This window comes from Pseudopipra pipra, chromosome 8 (genome assembly GCF_036250125.1).
Source record: "Pseudopipra pipra isolate bDixPip1 chromosome 8, bDixPip1.hap1, whole genome shotgun sequence".
Classification (NCBI taxonomy): Eukaryota; Metazoa; Chordata; class Aves; order Passeriformes; family Pipridae; genus Pseudopipra; species Pseudopipra pipra.
Window position 1 is genome coordinate 1,903,264 of NC_087556.1, and position 16,673 is coordinate 1,919,936.

Consider the following 16,673-nt stretch of genomic DNA (forward strand, 5'->3'; position numbering starts at 1 on the left):
AAAGCCTCCCCAAAGACCCTCTTTTCTAACAGCCCCTTATCTCCTTGGCATGGGAACGATCCTTTTCTCCTCTGCTGAATGTTTGAGTCATTAAACTCTTTCAGGTTTTCAATCCCTCACAGGAGCACCACGGCAGGAGTCTCAAGGACACAGAGCCACCCCAGCTGCCCAGCAATACACCTTTTCATAGAATCACAGAACAGTCTGGGTTGGAAGGGACCTTAAAGACCATCACATTCCACCCCCTGCCATGGGCAGGGACACCTTCCACTAGCCCAGGTTGCTCAAAGCCCCGTCCAACCTGGCCTTGGACACTTCCAGGGATGGGGTGTCAGCAACTTCTCTGTGCAACCAGGATAACTACACAATGCCAACACATGCAGAGGGTTTATTTCTCTCTTAGAAATCTGTTTAAAAAAAATAAAAACCTAAAGATTGTCTTACATGAAAACCAGTCCCTGGTTTCTACAAAACACAAGAAGATTGACTTCTTCCTAACTCAGCCATCTGCAAGGACTAAAGAGCTCAAACAGCTTTATTTTTCAATGGACCTGAGAATACATTATTCCAATTACATACTTAAAAAAAGTATTTCATCAACTTAAAATCTTGTTGTGGTGATGAGCTTCACAGTCTCTAGTAAAGGATCATTATTTAACTGATCTCACCGCTTTGAGTTCTGCATCTCACTGGACTCTCCTCTGCTGCCCTCTGTAACAGCTCTGCTTGATTTCACAAAGCACTTCTGTTTGGTTTGGTTTGATACAGCAATTCTTTTCCTCTTACAAATGGACTGAAATTTCTTCAGATATTCATGAGGCACTCAAACTCTCTTTTTGAGAGACAGCAGTTTGCAAATAAGCCTTTAAATAGCCATCCTTAAAGTATTATTCTCCTAATTTACAAAGAATCTGACATTATGGGTCTTTCCCCCTTTAGATATCTGTAATTTTGTTCCTCACATCCTGTCTCTGTCCTTGGCCTCAAATACCAGAGAGGAAACCTCTTAACCATAAATCTGCTGTGATGCATCAACAGTTTGTCCATTAAGTCTCACAGTAAGTTCACAATCTGCCTCTGCAATTCTTTGCACAAACAGAATCTCAGAATCACTGAGGTTGGAAAAGCCCTCCAAGGTCACCGAGTCCCCCCTGTGCCCGATGCCCACCTTGTCCCCCAGCCCAGAGCACTGAGTGCCACGGCCAGGCCTTCCTGGGACACCTCCAGGGATGGGCACTCCAAACCTCCCTGGGCAGCCCCTGCCAAGGCCTCACCACCCTTTCCAGGGAGAAATTCCTCCTCCTGGCCAACCTGAGCCTCCCCTGGCACAGCTGGAGGCCGTTCCCTCTCCTCCTGTCCCTTGTTCCCTGGCAGCAGAGCCCGACCCCCCCCGGCTCCCCCCTCCTGTCAGGGACTTGCAGAGCCAGAAGGTCCCCCCTGAGCCTCCTTTTCTCCAGGCTGAGCCCCCCCAGCTCCCTCAGCCCCTCCTGCTGCTCCAGCCCCTTCCCCAGCTCCGTTCCCTTCCCTGCACACGCTCCAGCCCCTCCGGGTCTCTCCTGTTGAGGGCCCAGAACTGGGCACAGCCCTCGCGGTCCCTCAGCGGTGCCAGCACAGGGACGGGCACTGCCCTGGGCCTGCCCTTCTCTCCTCTGTGCCCAAGTCATTGAAAAGAACACCAAGAACTATCAATAGTGGCCAAATGAGACTGCAGTTCAACACAGGCAGATTTTAAGAACAGCTTTTCACCTTCCATGGAGATCACAGAGTTTGGCTGCTTTTCCACCTGCCCTGAAGCCTGACTGATGACTGAGGTGCCTTGTGGAACGACCATACAGACTGTCAAGGGATTAGCGCAGGATAAGCCTCAAAGAATCAAAGTCAAGCAAGCTATTTGCTAAAAAAACAACAAAACCAGTCAGAAACCAATGGACTGTACAAGACAGGAAAGATCTACTATTTTCACATGTAATATCATTTTCCTGAGCTTGTTGCAATTATTCAACGATCGCTACAAAACAAGACAACAAAAGGGGGCTGTAAATATTTTTACAGTAGTTCTACACCAGACCTCCTTTGAGAGGAATCCAGAAGCTGAAAATCTTCATTTGGCTGAACTAACAGGGAAGGGTTTGTTTTTACAGCCCAGTCTCTGCAGAAGATGAACTTTCTATGGGAAGGGCACCAGCCTCGGGTGCAAAAGCCATGAAATGTGGAAGTTGCCGTTTCTGCTCTGCTAAAGCAGCCTGGCAGTGCCCAGCAACACTCCCTTCTTCATCATTCAGACACATTTGGGGATTATTTTAGTTGAATGTTTGGGCAGAGCCCTTTTTCAAGGAGTGAGGGAATTACGACTGGGCTGAGTTGGAAGAGACCTCAAAGACCATCTCATTCCATCGCCTGCCATGGGCAGGGACACCTTCCACTAGCCCAAGTCACCCCAAGCCCCATCCAACCTGGCCTTGGACACTCCAGGGATGGGGCAACCACAGCTTCTCTGGGCAATGCTGGCACATGAATACAGCCCTGAAGTTTTCTGTCATCCAAACAAATTTATCCTTCCTTCAAGAACAGTCTAAAACTTATTCTTGCTTTCCAAGTTGATGAAAAGACAAAACCACCTGCAAGAGCAGGAATAACCTCCGATACTGCCAAGTTACATTAGCAGCCCCTTCAGCTGTCTGATGTACAAAAGGGCCAAGTATCATTAAAAACTCATATTCTGCTGTTTACACAGAACATATTTCTCATTTCAGCAGATTAATCAAGTCCGTACAACAAGTTCAAAGAACTCATCAGAGAATTTACATTAAACACAGAATCATTAAGGTTGGAGATCACCAATTCCAACCACCAACCCAGCACCACCACTAAACCATGTCCCCAGGTGCTATACCCACACAGTTTCTGAACACTTCCAGGGATGGTGACTCCACCACTTCTCTAGGCAGCCTGTTCCAACCTTCTCTGGGAAGAAATTTTCCCTGATATCTAATCTAAATCTTCCCTGGCACAACACGGAATTTTCTACTCTGGAACATCAGTTGAATTTTTTAGCCAGTGGCATTTAGCCTGGGAGAAATCCACAGGGAGAGACTCAGGAATCCTGTGCACTGTACTCACAGAGGTGCAGTAGTTAAATGAGCAACAGAACATGTCACTTATTAACTTGTTCCAAAGAGAATTGAGAAGAAAAATTGGTACTTAAAAGGCAGATTTAGATAGACAGATGGATAAACACACTCTGTTTGGGCTGCAGGAAGGGCAAGGAATACCATGGAGTGGTTTGGGTTGGAAGGGACCTTAAAGATCATCTCATTCCACCCCCAAAGTACCAAGAGTTGTCCCCAGACTGAAGGAAACTCATCACTTCTGCTCTCTAAAGCAGTGGGAGGGTTTCACACGGTGTACTGAAAAGTGAAAACCAAGCAGGAGTGAACAGTAACACAGTTCACACACCCAGTTACACACTCAGTAACTTCTCCCCCACTTGGTGACTCCTGAGGAACATTGACACCTCAGGTTTCTCTCAGAGACAGAAAATTTGCATTGAAACCACACCTGTAACTCTGTCCTTCTTTCCTATGCCTGTCACTGACTGTAAATCTGCTTGGAAATGGGGATTATTTACTTAAAGAAAGGCATTATATGGATCAGCTGAAATGGGAGTTGCTTTTTATATATTCTACAGAGTTTTTCTAGTTAAACCTGGACTACAAACTTATTTTTCTCCATTTGAAGGTGTATATCTGTAGGATAGGATGAATTAAATAGCAGTAAATCCCAAATCAACAGAAAATTAAAACCTTATTGCATAAGTATATTCTCAAAATTATCATGAACTTACTCAGACCCACCGTGCAGGATCATATACAAAAATATGCTAATTCTGCAAAGCCACCTCCTGGGTTACATATTTCCTATCGTGTCCTCCCATCATCAGTAGGGATGGGAAGCTCTCCCACAAGTTTCCAAGGTTGTTTCAAGATTGTTTTCCTGCTGTCCTGGCCTGTTTTGCTCCACATGCAGCCACAGCCTCCAGCCAAATTTACAGAGCACAGCTAAACCCTTTACTCTGGCCAAACTAAGGAGTTTGACAAGGTCAGGTTAAAGGCTTGTTCTAGTAAATTTGTAAATTCCTAGTCCTCCCACATGGAGCCTTCCCACCTGGAGCCACTCTCTGTCCCCAGGGGAAAAAGTGTGTCCCTAAGGCACTGCAGTCCTGCTTTGGGTCTGTCTTTGGTGAAGGTGACTCCTTCTCTTGTTTTAGTGCTTCCCAGCCAGCCAATGGGACCAGACTCCCAAAAAACACTGAAGCACACCAGTACTTCACACACAGGGCCCATATTTCATGGTCCACAGGTTGCCCAGAGAAGCTGTGGCTGCCCCTGAATCCCTGGAAGAGTCCAAGGCCAGGCTGGATGGGGCTTGGAGCAACCTGGGCTAGTGGGAGGTGTCCCTGCCCATGGCAGGGGTGGGACTGGATGGGCTTTAAGGACCCTTCCAACCCAAACCATTCTGTGATTCCCTAATTCTATATGTGACTTTGAAACTTCTGACCCACAGCATTGACACTCTACTCCAGAACATATCAAAGGAAGATGAAAAGGAAGCAGAAGCAGAAAGCTCCTGTGCTGTGGGGGTGTGTAGGCACCCAGAGCCCGGCCTTGTATTCCCAGCAACAAATAACTTAACAAATGAGGCAGATCTCTGATGAAAACTGGTTTGTGTTGCAGCACATTTGTCAAACCTGACAGAGAGTATTCCCAGGAACTTAAAAACACCGTTATCAGAAAATTATCAGTCAGGGCTCTCGAGAGGGAACGGAGGCACTGCAAATACAAATGATATCACACATGGGCTGCAGCTGCCTCAAAAATAAGTCACTGCAGGCTAAGTTAATTCAGGAACACTTCCAGTTTTCAGCAGCAGTATTTTTTTTTTGAGTTGTATTTCTCTTGACCTCTGTGTGTGAATTTCTGTCTCATTTAAGGACTGGTCTTCGTACACGATGTAAGTGCTGGTGCTTTCAGTTTCTGGTTTAAACTCTGGCCCATTTGTACTTGTTGCAGGTGCAGTTTGAGTGCATTCATCTTGTTAACTTGAGGAAGAGTTTGGGAAGAGAAAGCTCAAAGTAAAAGAAGGTGAACATACATTTAAAGGAAAGTTTTTGGGCTTTTGGGTTGAACAGATTTGGGTTAGATGAACAAAAAAACAGGTAAAATTGGCTTTGCTTTGTCCTGGTTGGGACATGCTTAGCAGATGAAGGATGAATACAACAATAATTAATCTAGTCTCAATAAAATAAACCAGGTTTGAAATAGAATTGAGATTGCTTTTGTGATAATATATTTCAGTGGGAACACTTGGATATCCCTGGGAGTGTGACTCCTTTTAAGTGCAAATCATTCTATTTGCAGGTGCCAAACTCCATAATCGATGAATGCTATCAGGGAATTTGTGTTCCCAAGAGCTCAGGTCTGGCTGGGAATATGCACAAACATATTTTTTCCCCAAAGTACCAAAATAAACCATGGAATTTTTATCACGGGAAGGTGTAAGAAGCTTAGTCTCAGGTGTGGGAACTCTCAGTGTGAAAGGCAGTTGTAGAATGAGGTGCTGTGGCAGGAACTATCCATTGCTTTGGGGTAATTTCTGCCTCGTGAATCATGGCAGGACATCGCCAGCCCACAAGATGGAACTGTGTAAAGCTTCACGTTCCCATCATCCTTTGATTTCCAAGGTTTCCCTGTACTGGTTCTCCTTCCCCTCTGAGTCTTTACTTCAGGCAAAGAACAACTTCCCGACTGTGGCTTTCAGAAACTGGGCCAAGGAAAAGGCCCAGTGTTATATAACATATTGGTTAAAGGTTGGACTTGATGATCTTGGAGGTCTTTTCCAACCTTAATGATCCTCTGTGGATGGAAATAAAACTTGCTGATATTTCTGCTCTGCCTCAAAATTACAGGACCAGAGAACAGAGACTCACTGATGAAGATTCCTTGATCAAAAGATGTGGCATTGGAGGAAGTTTCCATAATTCCAGAAACATCTTCTCTGGATAACCCAAATCAGAGTGGTCCTGTTCTGCCTGTTTACACAGATCCTTGTTGTTGTTGTGCGCTGTGTCCTAAAAATCTAAATCACCTTCAAGAATTGCTGTTGCCAAGGTCTTCTGGGAAGTGAGACAAGAAACAAAGGGTTTGCTGGAATAGCCTGAAGACTTTTTATCTCACTGCTGGCTGTAGGATGTGAATTTTTATTATTTCTGTCTGAGACAAAGAGGAATGTTTTCTTCTAAAATGTTCCCAGAAATTTTAGCCTTTCTATTTTTTTTTTCTTGAGAGCCTTCCCATTGTGTGTGGGGGACTTATATTAAGTACCATTGTTGGTCATGGTCATTTTCCTGCTGTCTGGGATGAGAGCACTGACCTGGGAATGGTTTTCTCCAAGAACCAGCAGGTTTTTTTGTGGGTAATGGAGAATCTTATGTCGACCTTACCAATCTGTTTCTGGTCTCACTGACTAAACCAAAAAAGCAAAAGAGAAACCTCACAGTTCAAGGTCTTTCAGAGTTTTACTTCAGTAGATGTTTTGCCCTTTTGGGGTTGCCAGAGATTCAACTGATCGATACCAATGTCGAGGATCTTCCAACTGATCAATTTTTATCCATTTAATTATTGTCATCTGCTGCACCTTGTTGTTCCAAGGGGTCTGTAAGGCTTCATCAGGAGCCTGCTGGGCAGATGAGCAGGGTTAATGCTGGTGCCCTCTCAGCTTTGAGCCTGTAAAAGCTTTTGAAGAAGAGCCTGTGTGGTTGTAAATGCCTCAAACCTGGCTCAGAATTCCTGGGCACATTCTGGGGGCAGTTCACGCATATTCAAAACTGGTTTGGTAAATCTTGTTTGCTTTCCAGTTCCTTCAGCCATTACTCAAGCCAATCAACATCCAGGTTTATTGGGCCTGTTTAGGAAAGTCTAATTTACACTTTGAGCACACAGGGACTTGTAAATAATGAAACAGATCCAGCAGTTATTTGGGAACACCGTGATCAGGCAGTGGCCACTGAGGGTGGGAATTAAATGATTTGAATGTTTTCACCTCAATTTGGAGCCATCCTGGGGCTTGTTTGCAAACCAGAGGAGCAGCAGGAGCCTGTGAGACTCAGCTCTAAAGCTGAATTACTAACATTATAAAAGCCTACCTAAGCATTGCTTAAACTGCATAATTTTTTTTAATATTTCCTCGGCTTCTGCTGTGCTCCACATGTATCTGTTTTCTCCTAACAAAGCAGGGGAAAAAAGGACAACTTACTGATGCTTTTCCATCCTCTTTATCTGCTCGTGCTACTTTCTACAAGAAAGCATCTGGAGGGAAAAAAATGATCATTGCCAGCAAACCTGGATTTTCCTGGTGCACCCCAAAGACAGCTCATCTCATCCCACCCCCTGCCATGGGCAGGGACACCTTCCACTGGCCCAGGTTGCTCCAAGCCCCGTCCAACCTGGCCTTGGACACTTCCAGGGATCCAGGGGCAGCCACAGCTTCTCTGGGCAACCTGTGCCAGGGCCTCCCCACCCTCACAGGGAACAATTCCTTCCCAATATCCACTCTAACTCTGCCCTCTGGAAATTTGAAGCCATTCCCCCTTGTCCTACCTTTCCAGGCCCTTGGAAATAGTCTCTCTCCATCTCTCTGATCATCTTGGTGCCTCCTCTGCACTCATCATCCAGGCAGATGAAATGATCCCAGACCAAAATTTCTACCTAGATCCGGATGCAAGCCTTGTTAAACAACAATTCAATGTTCCAGTTCTCTTGCTACAATATCCATCCAATTTTTGCCCAGAGGAAAAAAGAATTCTTGAGGTGTGGAGTGGAGCACTAGAGAGCAAGGGCACGCTGGATTTGATGGCAGATAAGAGGAAAACCCACCATTTCTCATCTATTTCCCAAAAATGGGAGATGCAGTTTATCAGGGAATGAAGGAATTTCTTGTGAGGCCTCAGCAGTGCACATGAAGGAGGAACTACCCCAAATGCCAGATGCGAGGAGAACCCGATAGCAGGACAGAGGAAAAGGAGCTTCTGCCTTTGAAATTCCTTCTTTACTCACCTGTAATAGTCTGGGTTTGGAGGAAGCATCCACTATTTCTAATTATTTTAAAGCCACATAAGCTTTCTGTGCATTGCTGCCTAGTGTTCACCTGCTATGAGGACAGGGAAAGCATCTCCATTCTTGAAGAGAGAGCAAATCCTTTCTTTTCCTGAGAATTGCTTTATTACAGAAACAGAAAGCGTAAGAAAAGGCCTTTACTATTCACAGACACCTACAGGACCATTTGTAACCTACAGTTGTGCCCAAACCTCTGTGAATCGTGTTGCTGTCAGGGAATGAGAATTCCAAGCAACTGACAACAGAGTGGGAGAGAAAGAGTCACCTCAAGGGTTTGGGAGCAGAATCCCAAATCAGGGAGTTGTGAGAGCCAACAGAGTGATGGATTACAGTGGACACACTGATACAAACACCAGTCCAACATCCTTCTATCCTATTTTATTCTCATTCCACCAAACCACACTGATTTATTACCACTAGTACCAGCTCCTGCAGCCACTCCAATAGAAACCTACAAAACCCAGGAATATTTGGCACTCCATCCTGCCTAGAAGCACTTTTTTCTCTCTTTGAGAACACTGAAAAGTTTCTTCTAAGTAGTTTTGTTGCCTTTGCAATCAAGCACTGGCTTCTTCACACATTCCCATTCCTGGAAGTGTCCAAGGCCAGGTTAGATGGGGCTTGGAGCAACCTGGGATAGTGAAAGGTGTCCCTGCCCATGGCAGGGGGTGGGATGAGATGGTTTTCAAGGTCCCTTCCAACCCAAAACACTCTGTGACTCTGTCATTCCTCATAACTCAGTTCCCAAGTCCCCAGTGTCACTAAAGTGCTACGTTCAAAAACCAATTTTAAGCCGCAGTTTTGCAGTTATCAGAGGGAAAACCAAACCTGTTAAAGCCCCATCATTCCCCAGAGACAGTCAATTGTTTCACACTTCCCTGACTCGGCTGTCAGGGAAGCAGCAAGGACACATCCAGCCTAACAGTGTCACAGGAGGACCAAGTTTTTAACCTTTTCATCACCTAACTTGCAAATCAAGATTGATTTTTTTTTCTTTCCCTTCAGCCAGACCTGCTCCTTTCCCAAAGGGAACTCACCCTCACCAAAAGGCTGTTTGAACAGGTCTCAGGATAAGGAGAAAGTTGAGTGAACTGAAACCAAACATGTGCAGGGGGCTGCTGGAGAGCTCACTGCATTTCACTTGTCATCTGAGAGTTCTCTTAACTAAGAGCTGAATTTTAGAGATGTGATTAATTAAGTTTTTGCTGCTCTGATGCACAAGGAAATGGAAATGGATGTGGAAGTGGGCGTCAGTCTCTTCTCCCAGGTAACAAGTGACAGGGTGAGAGGAATCGGCCTCAGGTGGCCCCAGGGGAGGTTTAGATTGGATAGCAGGGAAAATTCCTTCACAGAAAGTGATGTCAGTACCAGACTGCCCAGGACAGTGGTGGAGTCACCATCCCTGGAAGTGTTCCAAAAATGCGTGGATGTGGCACTTGGGAACATGGGTTAGTGGTGGACACGATGGAGGTGCTGGGTTGATGCTCTTAAAGGTCTTTTCCAACCTTAATGGTTCTGACATTTGCTTTATCAAGCAGTTGCAGCAAAGCCTAAAAGGAAGAAGTCTCAGCACATACTGAAGCAAAAATAAAATCACTGAAACAATAAAACATATTAATGATTCTACATGTGCACAGTTGGTACTGCTCAACTTGAGCACCAGCCAAGCTTCCTGTTCTAATCCTGCTGAGCCCCTCACAGTGGGAAACCAGCTGAGATCATAAAACAGGAGTGTTGTCTTAAGACAGTGGTTTTTAAGAACAAAATCCAGGTGAAAATAAACCTCTTGCACGTTTTAAGACTTCCAGATCAGCTCCTCCAGAGCAGGAATTTGAAATGAAGCGAAGTGTTTAATGCCATCAGGGACACGCCTCAACCCTGGGAAAACTTGCCCACATTCAAGCTGATGAATAAAACAATTCCCAGGTGTTCAGAACAGGACTTGGGAGTTTAGGAACTACAGTGCCAGAAGATGCCATCACCTCTGAGCATACCAGTACCTCATCCCCCTCCCCGCTGCCCCTTGCTCACGTGCCAGCCCCAAACACGAGGGCACATCACCCATTCCCCATCTCCAAGGTCAAAACTGGGGTGATAAAAGGACAACAACAACCTTCTCTATAAACAAAAACAGTGGGATGTGGTTCCATAGACCAACTCAACTTCAGTGGGATCATTTAACAAACAACTGCTCCAGGTCACGGCGGGAACTCAGGATTCAGTGGCGTGTGATGAAAGTTAAAAAATCGAATTCTCAGGACGTGGATTTGTTTTCAAAATAAAAAATAAGCACAGTGTGATTCAGACTTTCCTGCTAAAAACATTGGGTTTAATGCTATGCTAACCTGGAGGCTGCTACAGCCAAGGTGAGGGGGATTTTAACCACTGCTTTGCAGCAGCTTAAAACACAGAGAAAAATACACAGGTTCAGAATACAGATTTCACTCCATATTTCTACCACTAAAAGTTTCAGTGGAGAATAACTTAAATACTCTCTCACAGTCTTTTCAACTTACATGTCTTTTTTCACTTACTCAACCACAAGCTTATGAGGCAAAAGTCACCACTTGAAGGCATCTCATTTCCAGGATGTCAACATTTCCCAGGACTTCTCCAAAGCTAGTGTACAAACCAGAGGGGTTATTTGGCTGCCCCATCCAACCCTGAACACTTCCAGGGATGGGACAGCCACAGCTTCTCTGGGCAACCTGTGCGCCAGGGTCTCACCACCCTCACAGCCAGGAATTTCTTCCCAATATCCCATCTAACCCTGTCCTCTGGCAGTGGGGAGCCATTCCCCCTTATCCTGTCCCTCCAGACCCTTGTCCAAAGTCCCTCTCCAGCTCTCTTGGAGTCCCTTTAGGGACTGGAAGTACATTTAATATGACTTTTCAGAGAAAACCTACAAAAGAAGAGACAAGGAATAGAGAATTAACATTTCTTGAAAGTAGAACCAACCCAAGCGTGGCAGCATTCACACAACCCACCAAGCTTTCAGAACACTGATAACACTTGGCAACTACTACATCTCTTAAATATTCATTGTTTTACATCCAATCTAGTGATGGTTTTGCACAGTTCAGTGTCAGTGTTTGCCAATAAGAACTGATTTGGAAGCCCTTAAAATCTGTTAATCCTTCAATCCTGAGCAATCAGAATTCCAGTCAAATTTCCTTCACACATTCATCTTATTCACGTTCCCACAATCACAGGATCCCAGGATGGGTCAGGCTGGAAGGGACCACAGTGGGCATCTGGTGCCACCTCCCTGCTCCAGCAGGGCCAGCCCAGAGCACAGGGCACAGGAGTGTGTCCAGACAGCTCTGCAATAGCCCCAGGGAGGACACTCCACCCCCTCTCTGCTCTCTCTTCAGGGCTGGGGCACTGCCCAGCCAACAAGTTCTTCCTCCTGTCCAGCTGGAACTTCCTGGCCATCAGTTCCTGCCCGTTCCTCTTGGGCCATTGCTGGGCCCCCCCGAGCAGAGCCTGCTCCATCCTCTGCCCCCTCCCTGCAGCCCCTCCAGACATGGCTGAGGGCCCCTCTCAGGCTCTGCTCTGGAGGCTGAACAGCCCCAGCTCCCTCAGCCTTTGCTGCTCCCAGAGCTGCTCCATCCCTTGGGCATCTCCTGAGCTGGCCCCGCTCCAGGAGCTCCCTGTCCTATATTTTTGGACAACAACTTCTTACACAAAACCAACACCACCTGAAATAAGAGCTTCCCACAGAAGACCAAAAAAGTCTCAGGAACCTAATGATGTTTTCAGATGTTCTCTCAAACCCAGCATGCTTTTATCTTTGCACTGAGCAATTCCACCAACACACAGGAGGAGCAACTTATTTGTGCAGTTATGTATTTCTTCCCGTGGCATTTCCCAGCCCGTGTCTTTCCTGAACACATGGCGCCATCCCTTCCTTTCTTTGACAGAAATACTACTCAGCAGAGTGCATAAGCAGATTTCAAAGGTAATTGAAAATAAGAACACAGAACTTAATGAGATTAAATCAAAAACCCTGTCAAGTTTAGCAAGAGATCATTTGCAGCTCCTTTATTTTGTTGTACAAGTTCTCTGTTTGCATAGAAAAAGAAAACAACCACAAAACAGATGTCAGTTCCTTTGTAAATGGCTGATATCTAATAAGGATAAAAATAAGTATCTCAAATGCTAATAAAGCATTACATTTATTTGCCAAGCAAATCACTGAAAGGCAAGTTACTCTGACAAAGGGCAGGAATGGCAATAAGAACTGACCTGCTTTCCAACCTCCAGGACAACTTTTGGCCCTGGCAAACCAGTCCTTGCCCAAATAACAGCTGGGAACAGCTTAGGAGGAACCCCTAGCCTGGCTTGGATATAAGTACAGGCTTTGGAGGCCAGGGAGTTCATTGTATGGACACAGTCAGCCCAGGCCAGGGGGTTCAGGGCCACAGGGAAGACCCTCGTGCTGCTCAACTTCCCAGTACAGGGAAGTGCTGACAGAGGCTCAGAGGTACCAACACTGCAACTGTAAGCAACTCATTTCCTGCCCATGGCAAGCGGTTGGAATGAGATGATCTTGAAGGTCCCTTCCAACCCAAATCACTCTGGGATTATGTAATTAAAACTTCGGCTTCGGCACCGTAATTGCTTCCAGTCAGTGATGACTGAGGTCAATGCCCAGCATGTGCTGGAATCTTCCCCATTTTCTCCAGCTTTGCAAAGCAAGGCTTGAAGCAACAAGAGAGAAAAATTTAAGGTTTGAATGAAGTTTAGGCTAGACTGGATTCTTCCCTGTGAGGGTGGGGAGGCCCTGGCCCAGGTTGCCCAGAGAAGCTGTGGCTGCCCCTGGATCCCTGCAAGTGTCCAAGGCCAGGCTGGAGCAATCTGGGCTAGTGGGAGGTGTCCCTGCCCGTGGCAGGGGGTGGGAACTGGATGAACTTTAACATCCCTTCCATCTCAAACCATTCTGGGATTCTACTCTGTGATTCCAACTCCGCCTTGTGTATCTGCTCCCTCGACCTGCCAGCACTGCCCATCCAGAGGGATCGGGGCAGTTCCTGTTTGCTTTTCCACAGTCAGCCCAATTCAGAGCAGTTCTGTGCAGTGTATCAGTGTCTCACCCAGCAGACAGGAGAACCACCATCCCTTTGCAGCTGGAGGCTCAGCAGGGCTGGCTGTGTGGGACATCCCTGTTTCTCCCACCTTTCCTCTTGGCATGGTGCCTGAGGACAGTGCAGTTTCCATTTCCTACTGGAGAGGGCAAGCAGAGGAACTTGTCCAAGGCATTTGTGACTAGATTTCAGGAGTGATGCACTCCAAGGAGCATCTCCTTTTCTCACTCTAGACTGCACCTTCTGTTTTTTAGACACTTATTTGTATCAAGCAGCCTTTGAGTCCTTTGGGTCTGCTCCGTGGGAAAAACTTGCAAGCCTAATATTCAGAGTAACTAAGACTTCTCCCCCACTGTGGTTTGTAGCTGCTCAGAGAAGTTCCTCTTTTAGAAACACCTCTTCAATTCATTAACAGTTCTCCATCCCATGTGAGGAAGCAATAAAAAGGTATTATCCAATATGTGGGGGGCTTAATAGGCTGGATATGCAATAACCTCGGATGTTTTATATTTGTAGATGAGCAGAGGTATAATTTTAGATAAGAAATATTTTCTTGCAAGATTTAGTGCCCTGGGAACTGTTTGCTTTGTAAAAGCTTATTAATATTTTTCTTTTAAAACGCTGCTACAATGCCAAAGGGAATTCAAAATACCTAAAATTTCTGAGTACAACGATAAGTTCACCTTTGCTAATAACTTTGTTTTTGGGGGGGGGGGTGGGGAGAGGGGAGGGAAAGTACTCAAGGCTCAGTCCTGGGAAATGCAGGAAACCTGGGGAATCTGCCTAAAGGAAACCTTGGGAAGGAGCTGGCACCAACCCAAGCTAGTTTCTCTGTTAGCAAGGATACATTGATGGAGCACCACACTGATGGCATTTACTGCAGAAACAGTATCAGAAATCTATAATCCTTTCTCTCCATAAACTATATTGTTGTACAGTATATTAAACTCCCTTAATAAACTGCACTACTTCCTTCTTACCTCCCAAGCATATAAAATAAACAGCTATAAAAGGAAGTGATTTATAAAATGAAGCATATTCTGTTTTCTGAAAGGAAAATAATGGCCAATGGCTCAGAGTCCTGATGGACATCAGTGACCAATGGTGTCCCCTCAGGGGTCTGTACTGGGACCAGTGTTATTTAATATCTTCATTAATGACATGGACAAAGTGTCCCCTCAGCAGGTTTGCAGGTGACACCGAGCTGGGGGTGCAGTGACACACCTGAAGGACGGGGCCATCCAGGGGGACCTGGACAAGCTCGAGCAGTGGCCCCTGGGAATCTCAGGAGGTTTAACAGGGCCAAGTGCTGGTGCTGCCCCTGGGTCAGGAGAGCCCCCGGGATCAATCCAGGCTGGGGATGAGCAGATGGAGCAGCCCAGGCAGAAGGCCCTGGGGGTGCTGGTGGGGCAGAGGCTGGACCTGCCCCGGCCCAGAAACCCCCCGTGCCCTGGGCTGATCCCCCAGCGTGGGCAGCAGGGCAGGGGGGGATTCTGCCCCTCTGCCCCTCAGGGGAGACCCCCCTGCAGAGCTGCTCCAGCCCTGGGAACAGCCCAGCAAGGACATGGAGCTGCTGGAGCCAGTCCAGAGGAGGCACCAAGAGGATCAGAGGGCTGGAGCAGCTCTGCTGGGAGGAAAGGCTGGGAGAGCTGGGATTGTTCAGCCTGGAGAGGAGAAGCTTTGGGGTGACCAAATTGTGGCCTTCCACGGTCTGAAGGGGATGACAAGAAACATGGAGAGAGACTATTTCCATGGGCCTGGAGTGTCAGGACAAGGGGGAATGGCTTCCCACTGCCAGAGGGCAGGGTTAGATGGGATATTGGGAAGAAATTCTTTCCTGAAGAGAGACGAATCACCAAGACTATCCTCTGCTCCCCAGTTTTTCTTTCCTGCAGCATCATTACCACATCATCTAAATTAATTTACCTACTCCTGATAGTGACCGCTGAATATTCAGTGCTGGTTTTTCCATTTTGACTTTCGATTTTTTTCTCAGTTGGCATAAGACTATCCTTGAAGAGGTCAGAGCAACCCAAGGGAAAAGCAGTGTCATTCGAGAAGCACAATAACAGCCTACTACACAGGCCAATAAACAACATTAGAAGCAATTCTTTATGGACATTCAAACCCTTTACCTTTTCATTTTGTCTTTTATTATAAAGAGTACTGTCATTTCCAGTACATTCTTGCAATAAAATAGAAAGGCTTAAAAACTAACTGGTGTTTTGTTCAGATGCATCTGAGTGTAGAAAAAGCCACTCCATTACAGGAGATTAAGCACTGACCTCAGGGACCAGGCATGAGCCACACACAATATCAAGTAGCAGCTTTGCTCCAACCCCTCTTATTTAGCTTTTCAAACAAACTGTATGTTCAATCTAGTTTGATTCTGTTCCAGCTCAGCTTCTAGTCCAGGCGCTGCAGAGATGGTTTGCACGTGCAGAGAGAGGAAGGGGCTGTTTGCACAGAATCCCAGAATCATCCTGGTCAGAAAAGCCCTCCAAGGTCACCGAGTCCCCCCTGTGCCCGATGCCCCCCTTGTCCCCCAGCCCAGAGCACTGAGTGCCATGTCCAGGCCTTCCTGGGACACCTCCAGGGATGGGCACTCCAAACCTCCCTGGGCAGCCCCTGACAAGTCCTGACCACCCTTTCCAGCAAGAAATTCCTCCTCCTGGCCAACCTGAGCCTGCCCTGGCACAGCTGGAGGCCGTTCCCTCTCCTCCTGTCTCTTGTTCCCTGGGAGCAGAGTCCCCTGGGAGTCAGAAGGTCCCCCCTGAGCCTCCTTTTCTCCAGGCTAATTCCAGGCTTCCTCCTTTTCTCCAGTCCATTTCCCACAGAATCCATCCAAGGCTGGACAAACCACTGCCTCGGTGGCAGTGCTGGGACCTGGCAGCAGCTGGGAGACAAGAAACCCCTTCCTCTACATACACCTAATTAGCAAAAGGAATTAAGAAAATTCTTAGGCTCAGGTTTTGCCTCCTCTATTTCTTCACTGAAGGCACAAAGACTCTTTGGTTGTGTCACTCCTGGCTTTGCTGCTGCTCACCCTAATGCCAGGACTTACAATCTCCCTTTTTACCTTCCCTTACATAGACATTATGAAGCTCTCTTGTCTTAACTTTAAGCTATCACCTTCTGGTGATAGCTTAAAACCTACTGGTTTCCTGATTATGGCCAAACCAGTGGGATTTGGAGGATTAAACACATACTCCAGTTGAGGGACTGGCCAGCAGCAGTCTCCACAGGGAATAACACCACTGAGGTATGGGATCCTTGATGGAATTCTCAGGGATCCAGCAGATCCCTGACTGCTCCTGGGCTCTTCCTGGTCTCCCACCGTGACCATCAGCCCTGGAGCTGTTGGTGACAACTCCTGCTAATGCTCTGCTGTGCTCCAGCTCATCCTCTCACACCA

General features: G+C 46.6%; 1 protein-coding gene across 10 annotated transcripts in view; it reads right to left on the reverse strand.

Annotated features, from left to right (window-relative positions):
- Positions 1–16,673, reverse strand: part of PCDH15 (protocadherin related 15) — a 701,112-nt gene that overhangs the window by 235,322 nt on the left and 449,117 nt on the right. Inside the window, exon 1 of one of the 10 annotated variants that reach the window (XM_064662181.1) lies at positions 1,747–1,846. The exons of 8 other annotated variants lie outside the window; for them this stretch is intronic. In XM_064662181.1, the coding sequence (XP_064518251.1) occupies positions 1,747–1,831 (85 nt within the window). In that variant the 5' untranslated portion in view covers positions 1,832–1,846. Of the gene's footprint in view, positions 1–668; positions 1,265–1,746; positions 1,847–16,673 lie in introns of those variants that run through there. One more of the 10 variants, XM_064662182.1, reaches the window with a different exon arrangement.